At 67.2% G+C, this 7987-nt stretch overlaps 1 protein-coding gene across 1 annotated transcript in view; it reads right to left on the minus strand.

Annotated features, from left to right (window-relative positions):
* Nucleotides 1-7987, minus strand: part of GSE1 (Gse1 coiled-coil protein) — a 399189-nt gene that overhangs the window by 11644 nt on the left and 379558 nt on the right. Inside the window, exons 5-9 of the mRNA XM_032389726.1 lie at nt 4970-5142; nt 4428-4628; nt 3777-3968; nt 3147-3445; nt 2367-2691 (exon numbers count right to left, since the gene is read on the minus strand). Coding sequence (XP_032245617.1) covers nt 2367-2691; nt 3147-3445; nt 3777-3968; nt 4428-4628; nt 4970-5142 — 1190 coding nt within the window. The remainder of the gene's footprint in view (nt 1-2366; nt 2692-3146; nt 3446-3776; nt 3969-4427; nt 4629-4969; nt 5143-7987) is intronic.

The following is a 7987-nucleotide window of genomic DNA, read 5'->3' on the forward strand; positions in this document are numbered from 1 at the left end:
TGGAGGGGCACTAAGGCTGCTGCCCGTGGCCTCCCCTCTCCCCTGCACAGAGCTGGAGGCAGGTAGGTGTAGACTTCTGAGAGGACACAGAAGCTCAAAGGTGGACGCTGTTTGCTGAGGACAGAGACGGTCTCAGGCCAGACCCACCTGTGCTCCTGTTTCTCACCCACGACCTGGCAATAGTCCTTACGTTCTACCACTTCCTGAATCCCTGTGAACTCTGTGTAAGGACGGACCTGCACCTTTGTCTTCCACAGGAAGGCCCACTGAAGACAGAATAAAGACAAGTCCCCGACGGCCAAGGTGTGGCCTTGTCATTGGCACCTCTCCACATGTGCCAAGCAGTGGGCAGATGCAGAGGGCAGGCCAGCCTTCGAAGGGGCCACTCTCCTCTCTCCCAGGTGTCTTCCCAGCCCAGTGGGGCGGGGCAGACCTGCTTCCAGGGTGACCCCCACAGTTAGGGTGGGTCTGTGCTGTTGCCGAACCCCAGTGATCCCCATCAGAACGGCAGCCTGGGTGGCTCAGTCGGTTAAGCATCTGCCTACGGCTCAGGTCATTGATCTCGGAGTCCCAGGATCGAGCCTCACATCAGGCTCTCTGCTCAGCGGGGAGTCTGCTTCTCCCTCTCCCTGTGTGCTCTCCCTCTCTCAGATAAATAAATAAAATCTTAAAAAAAAAAAAAAGCAACAACCCCATGTGGCCCCAAAGCAGCAGCTACACCCCAAGAGTCTTCATGGAGCCAAGCCACTTGCTGGAGCATGGTGCCCCCACACGCAGGCAGGGCGGGAACTAGAGGGAACCTTCTATCAGGTAAGACACTTTGCCTCTACCGTAGCAGGCTTCCAGGGCTCTCCCCACCTGGGGGGGGGGGGGACACTGAACCATAGCCACCGAGTTACTCCCAAATGCAGGCTGGGAGAAAACCCCCCAGTGCCGCTGTACCTCTGATCAGCAGAGTACAAACGGGGACCATACCAAGAAGCCACGTGTCCTTAAACAGTCAAGGAATAACACCCTTCAGCACGCTAACTACGTCGTGCACCAGAGCTAAGCACCGCCTGGTTTTCTAGCCGGGGACACAAGGGCCCGTCAGATGTCAGGTTGGTGCTGCTGTGAGGCTGAGCGAGCCACCAGCTACTACGGGGACCACGGGGGCCGGGAGAGGGCAGCTGGGGGCCGCATGAGGCTGCTAGGTCCTGAGACAGAGGCTGCCCCTGCGGGGACAGTGGTGCTGGCATCCTCGGGCCTTGGGCAAAGGAACACTCCCATGGGAGTCAGAACACCCAGACTTGATGAGGAGGCGCCCAGGGGTGCTGGCTGCTCTCCCAGTGCCCGGGGCGGGGAGAGAGACGAGCAGAGACCAGCTCACAGAAGCAGCGAACGGTGTGCAGACCGCGGCCCTCACTACGGCCACAGCGGGCAGCGCAGGCCGTCGGCTGGGGCAGCGCACCTCACACCAGATCAGCCGAGCCAGTCCCCGCGGCCGCCCTACCCAACAGCAGACGCCACGGCTGGGCTGCGGAACAGGCCAGCAGCACCCGGGGCCCCGTCGGCCGAGAGCTGAAGGTAAGAGAGGGAAGGAGCACGTGGACACCGAAAAAGCCTCCGACCCAGACAGCACCCCAACGTTAAGAGCTGGAGAGACACTCCCAAATCTTCCCACCCGGCCTGCCTTGTGCACAACTGGGGAAACTGAGGCCAGCATCCCGTCCCTGAGACGTGGCCAGGCTCTCTGCCAGCTCTGGCTGATGAGCCCTGGAAGGCTGGATGGTGGGGCAGGGGACACTACTAGGTGACAGCCAGACCAACAGGTGGGAGGGGGGAGGCCCGAGGGCAGCTGTAAGTGTAGGAAGGGGCCCAACGATGGGCACAAAAGACTCCCGGGGGATCCCAGAATGGGGCTGGGAAACGAGTATTATTTATTGCAATAACAATAAACTTAATTTCTTATTTAAACAAAAATTAAATACAGTCCCCTTTTTCATTAAAAAACATTTGGGCTTGAAAGCAGAGACAGACAGAATGGGTGTAACTATCAGTTAAAGCTTCTCTCGCTCCCTCCAGGCGCCACGACTGTCCCCACGGGGACACAGCCAGGCTGCGTGGGAAGGCCGTGGCTCTGGCCGGCGCCTGTCCCCAAGTGATGGGACATCACTCTGAGTGCCTCTTTTCCCGGCCTGGAGCCTCTGCTTCCTCGCAGGCCAAACAGGTCGGGGGGGCGGGGAGCGCGCGGTAGCAAGTGAAAGCGCTCAGGAGGCAGGGTAAACTGCAGGCGCTCCATAAATGCTGGCTGGCTACGAGCAAATCCAAGCGTGAAGACCACCCCCCGGGGTTCCCCGGCACTCCCCGACCCCGCCGAGCCCCACCTGGCGCTCTCCGGCCTGTGCTCCGCCTCCGTGGGCACCGGGGGCCGGCCCATGTCCAGGTGCTGCTCCAGCACCTGCTGCCGAAACTCCGACACCTGGGACTGCCGGTCCTCCTTCTCCTGCCGCAGCCGCCGCTGCCGCGCCAGCCACTTCTCCTCCTCGTTGGTGCGCTGGATCAGCAGGGCTGTGGTGGCGCTGCTGCCCGGCAGCGGGAAGATGCTGTGGTTGGAGAGGAGGCTGGGCACGGCGTGGTGGGCGCTGGGCGCGGGGTGCAAGGGGTGCTGCCCGGGCTTCGGGACCTGCAGGCCCGCCTCCTTCAGCTTCTCTGTGTGTGGGAGGGGGGAGGGGAGAGGCTGTCACGGTAGCATCTCCGCACCGGGGACCCAGCCCACGCCTGCCCCCACGGCCCCTACGGATGCTTTCAGGGAGCCCGGCCTCCGGGGACGCGGGGTGGCCGGTGGGCACGGCTCCCGATCGGACCCGCGGGGTGCGGCAGCTCTGGGCTCGCGCGGGCTGGCGAGAGAAGACGAGCCCTCCAGAACCACGCGGGCCCGCTGTGAACGAGCCCTTAGGTCTGATTACATAAACTCGCCATGAAACAAAATCCGTTCAAGACGAAGGTCATCCCTCCCTTCCCGATGCTTTCACGGCAGTTCGCTACGGTGCGTGGCAGCCTCGACGGGATCCACGTCTCTTGTATCGGGGGCCACCGGGCACTCCCCCCAGCTCCCGCCTGGCTCCGCGACCTCGCGTCTGCGGCCTGAAACGGGCCCGCGGTACCTGCGCGCGTCGGGGTCAGCTGCTCCGAGGCCTTGCCCCGCTCCTCGGCGGCGTGGCTCCGCAGTCCGTGCAGCTCGGCCACGGGCAGGAAGGCCGGCTCCAGCGCCTTGGCCGCCAGCAGGTCCTTCTCGCGGGCCCGCTGCTCCCGCTGGCGCTCCAGCTCCCGCTCGCGCTCCTTCTCCCGCTCGCGCTCCAGCTCCTTCTCCCGCTCGCGCTCCTTCTCCCGCTCCCGCTCCTTCTCCCGCTCGCGGTCTGCTTCCCGCTCCCGCTCGCGCCTCAGCTCCTCATCCAGCTGCAGCCTGCGGGCCAGGGCACGGGGGGGGGGGGAGTGATGGCGCTGCGCTGGTGCGGGGGGCCGGGCACAGGCCCCTGGCAGCGCGACAGCAGACGCGCAGGGTCACCCGGAGACCCCAAGGCCCCCGGACCGAAAGCCGCACAGCGACTCCCTGAGCCTCACCACACGCTCACGCCAGGAGGCCCGCGACGACGGAGCTCGACCGAGACCAAGCTCGAAGTCGAGCACCGGCCACTCCCCAGCTCGCAGGTGAGCAGCCCGAGCACACGAGGCCTAGCCCGGCCACCCCGGCCACCCCGGCCACCCCGGCCACCCCGGCCCAGCACAGGGCTTACCTCTCGGCGCTGAGGCTGGACATCCGCTCCGAGTGCAGCGCGGCCAGGGACGAGTGGGAGAGCTCGGGGGGGTAGCGGACCCCGGAGAGGTGCAGATGCATAGCGGACGGGTGCAGTGGGGGCAGGGAGCCGGGGGTGGGGATGGGGTAGAAGGGGGACCGTAGGGCTGACAAGCAGTAGGAGTCATCCATCCTGTGCGGAGAAGATGGGGCGCAGTGAGAACCCAAGTTAAAGAAAACAAAGCCCAGGCCCATCCGAAGGTGTCGCCCATCCGAAGGTGTCGCCCAGCCAGGGCAGAGCGGCCAGGAGCCTCCCCAAAGGCCGTGCGGATAGAGGCCATGGGCAGCCCCAGAGCCCAGCCAGGACCCTTCCAGGCCTGACCGGCAGGCCTCCTGTGAGCAGCAACCCGCGCTCTGCGGACGCGTCGGGCTGGGATTTGGGAGGCTCCCGCACAGAGCACGGACGTGGGACACACGTCCCCTGGGGCTTCTCGGTTACGCAGAACAGGCAGCCAGTGGGGGAGGGGCAGCACGGACGACGGGGGGCTCCCCCAGGGGCAAACCCCTAATGGCTGACTCGGAAGGCTGGGGGCCGCCCCGAGACACGGAGCCTGGCCCCAGGACGTGAGGGTGACTCAGCGAGGTGCCTCACCTGAAGGCCGGGTGGGGGAAGGGGTGCGGGGCCAGGTAGCTGGGGTGGTAGTAGGCGGCGGCGGCGGCGGCGGGGTCGAGGCCGAGGGGAGGCAGGGAGGACATGCGGAGGTCCTCGGTGGTGTGGTAGGGCCGGAAGCTCCTCAGGTAGTCCTCGGTCACGGTGCTCGGGGGCACCACGTGGTGCACAGGCCGCTGGAGGCTGCGGGTGGGGACGGACGGAAGGACAGCGGTGAGCAGAGCTCCTGCTCCAGGCTGAGCAACGGGTCTTCCCCCCGCACACCCCGCTCCCACCTCTGCCAGAAGGCAGGGTCTCCAGGGACAGGTCCTGGCTCCCAGGAACGGGGGCGCAGGCTGGGTGGGAGAGGCAGCCGTCACGTCAGCACGGAAACGGGGAGCAGGCACAGACGGGGCCGCGGGCCCGGGCTCAGCCACCATCTGGCGGCTGTCAGCCTCAGCTGGTGCAGACCCACGGCCGGGCACCACCGCCGCAGCCTCCGGGACCCAGACCCCGAGCACAGTGCCCCCCACCTGCAAACTTACTTGAGTGGTGGGAAGCGCGAGTCCTGCACCACAGAGCTGGGGGAGATGCCAAAAGGGTAGGGGGTGCTGAGCAGGTGGGAGGGGATGGCTGGGCCCCCCGCCTTCTCCTGGGGCAGCGGGGGCTCCACGATGAGGCGCTCCCGACCACCGCTGCCGCCCCGAGAGCCAGCGTCCTGCTGGAGGACAGAGAGCACCGGGTCAGGACCGGGGTGCGGGGCTGGGGCCTCCTCCAGACTCAGAGAGGCTCGCGTCTGCTGCGCTTTCCTTAACAGTTTCTACCCCATCCTGCGGGGCACGCAGGGGGCAGCCCCGCTCCGGGAGGACACGGCTTCTCACGGCAGGAGGGCTGGACTGAAACCCATCTCATTGCTGGGGCCACAAAACCAAGTGCCCGTGAGGGGACAGGGCACAGAGCAGGGGCCCCCACCTCGCACCAACACCCAAGCCCTCCCAGCGTGCCCTTCGCACGGGGTCCTGCCGGCTCCAAACCCAACTCGGGGGGTCAGATGGTGCTGGTCCAGCACCCGCGGGAAGTGAGCTCCGCTCCGCAGCAGGGAGCAACAGAGCCAGCCGGGGCCCCCCGCCTGCGGCTCACCAAGCACGCACCGGCGACCCCCAGGGGCTGAAGCATCAGCTGGGCCGACAGCTGCCAGTGCGCCTCACAGAGCCCTCGGCCCCCCGGTGCCCACAGAGTCGCAGGCGAGAAGCTGGCGCTGCCCCCGGGCAGAAGGCGCCAGTCTAACCCCGCTGCCGACCCCCTGGGGTGGTCCCGGCACCAGCCGCAGCAGGCAGCGGGGGTACCCGACTGGTCGCACCTGTCTGCGGACACCTTTGCACACACTGGTGGTGGGCGGGGGCCCCGCCGAGCCCGGGAGACTGGAGAAGAGGCTTGCTCAAGACAGGGAGGCGGAGGAGGAGGAGCCCCGACCGAGACCGAGGGCAGAGCCCGCCGCGGCTGGCCCCAGGGAGGGCCCGGAGGGGTGCCTGTCCCGGGAACACACACCACCCACAGCCGCGGCCCCTCCGGTCGTTCACGCGCCTCAAGGGAGCCGAACAGCAAGACTCCGAGCGCGTCAGTAGCAGTCGGGGGCTCCTGACGTCTATTCAGAATCTTCTGGACTCTGGAACAGGCGCCAGCCGGGGGTGGGGGGGCCTCCACTATCCTGACAGCCCTTCTCAGCCTAAGCGCGGTCACACCAGCCCAGGCCTGACCTCAGCCACGGCGGTTCTGAGGCATGGCCACGGGCTCCCCCAAGCCCCACGAGCTTCTCGACCAGGCCCTTCCTCCCGTCCTTCACCTGCCTGGACTGCCATGTCCCCCAACCCCCGCTCGGGTATCCGGTCTGGCCGCTCCTGATAAGCAGACAGCAAACCAGGGCTGCAAAAAAGCAGGCGGCAGTCATGGGGGGGTCAAACCCGGCCTGTCCACCCCAAATCCGTGGGGTTTCCACTGTGTCGCAAAACACCAAGCACACCTTGAAAACAAGGGGGGGGATCCACTGGACGTGTGGCGGCTGAGCCCCGTCCCCGGAGGAGATGGCCTGCTCCCTACTCCTCCACCCGGTGTTCCTGGCTCGGCCAGGTCCAAGGCTCTCTGGCGCAGGTAGGGGAGGGGAGGAGCAGACGTGCTGCGCCCTCCGACCCCCCCAGTCCCCCAGCACCAGGGCGGGGCGGGCCGTGGGAGCAGCTGAGGGGGGCCTGGCCAGTGCCAGGCCGCCGCTGCGCCCGCCCCGGCCTTCCAGAAGACACATCCGTGATAATTAACTGAAGGAGACAGGCCGCTGATTGGAATTTTTAATGAGCGGCAACATCTGTTCCCGCCGGCACGCTGGCATGGCCCCTCTGCTCACGGCGGGGTCCTCGCGGGTTCGCGAACCCTGCCCTGCCCTTCCCTGAAGGGGCGTTCACGTGGCGGTATCGAGGGGACACGCGCACCAACAGCCTGGGTCAGAGCGAGCCGCCCAGAACTCCCACCTCCCACTGTTCCAGAGACTTCTCTACAGGGGCCACGCCTGGCCTCAGGTCCCGCAGATGCCTAGTGTGGGCACAGCCCCAGCGCCTAGTGTGACGGGGACAGATGCACGGACATCAAGGGGAAGCAGGGTGGAGGACCAGCACGTGGCCCGCCCGCGCGAACGTCACAGGGGCCGTTTGCAGGTCAGGGCTTGCTGGGTCCTCCCACACGCCTACCACGGGGCACGGGTGGCCCACGCCACCCGGCTGCAGCGCTCCGCTCCTCGTGGGGCCGCCGTGGGATGGAGACGGCCCCGTGCCTGTGGCCCGGGACGGACTGAACAGGGCACGGCCTCTGGGTAGGGAGGCTCCCCAGCTGCCCGAGCGGGACAGCGACAGTAGCCAAGGGGCTGGACGGCAGAACCCTCGGAGGAAGTCCTCGCCCCAAGGACCACATCTGGGGAGAAGCTCCAGGCACTGTGTACAAATCCCACAGCAGAGCCCAGCCTGCCATGCAGGGGGGCCTGAGTGCACCGTCCCCAGAAACCCCTTGTCCCCTCAGCGGGACAAAGCCCGGCTTGAAGGCGGCTGGGCCAGATGGCACCTTCCCGCCGGCAGCGGACAAACAAGGCGCTGGAGAGCCTGGGGGAGAGGCGGGCGGGCGGGGGGTTCGGCAGGCCGGACCCCGCGCCTTCCGTCTGGCTGGAGCCCCGCCAAGCTGGTGACAGGCACCTGGGAACGAGGTCGGCCCTCTTGGGGCGCTCAGAGGCTGTCCGGGCGGGGAGGGGCTGGGGCGGGCCCAGGCAGCAGCCCGCAAGCAGGGCCAGGCCACCCCGGGGGCACCCCAAGAGTGTGCGGGGCTCCCACTGCCGTCCTGGCAGACAGGCGCGCGGCAAGGAGCATCTGGGGGCAGCTTTTATTTCTGAGCGGCGGCTGCCGGCACAGCTGTACCGATGAGGGGAGGACGAGGGGGAGGACGAGGGGGAGGACGGAAGGGAGGACGAGGGGGAGGACGAGGGGGAGGACGAGGGGGAGGACGAGGGGGAGGACGGGAGGGAGGACGAG

This window comes from Phoca vitulina, unplaced genomic scaffold (genome assembly GCF_004348235.1).
Source record: "Phoca vitulina isolate PV1807 unplaced genomic scaffold, GSC_HSeal_1.0 scaffold56, whole genome shotgun sequence".
Classification (NCBI taxonomy): Eukaryota; Metazoa; Chordata; class Mammalia; order Carnivora; family Phocidae; genus Phoca; species Phoca vitulina.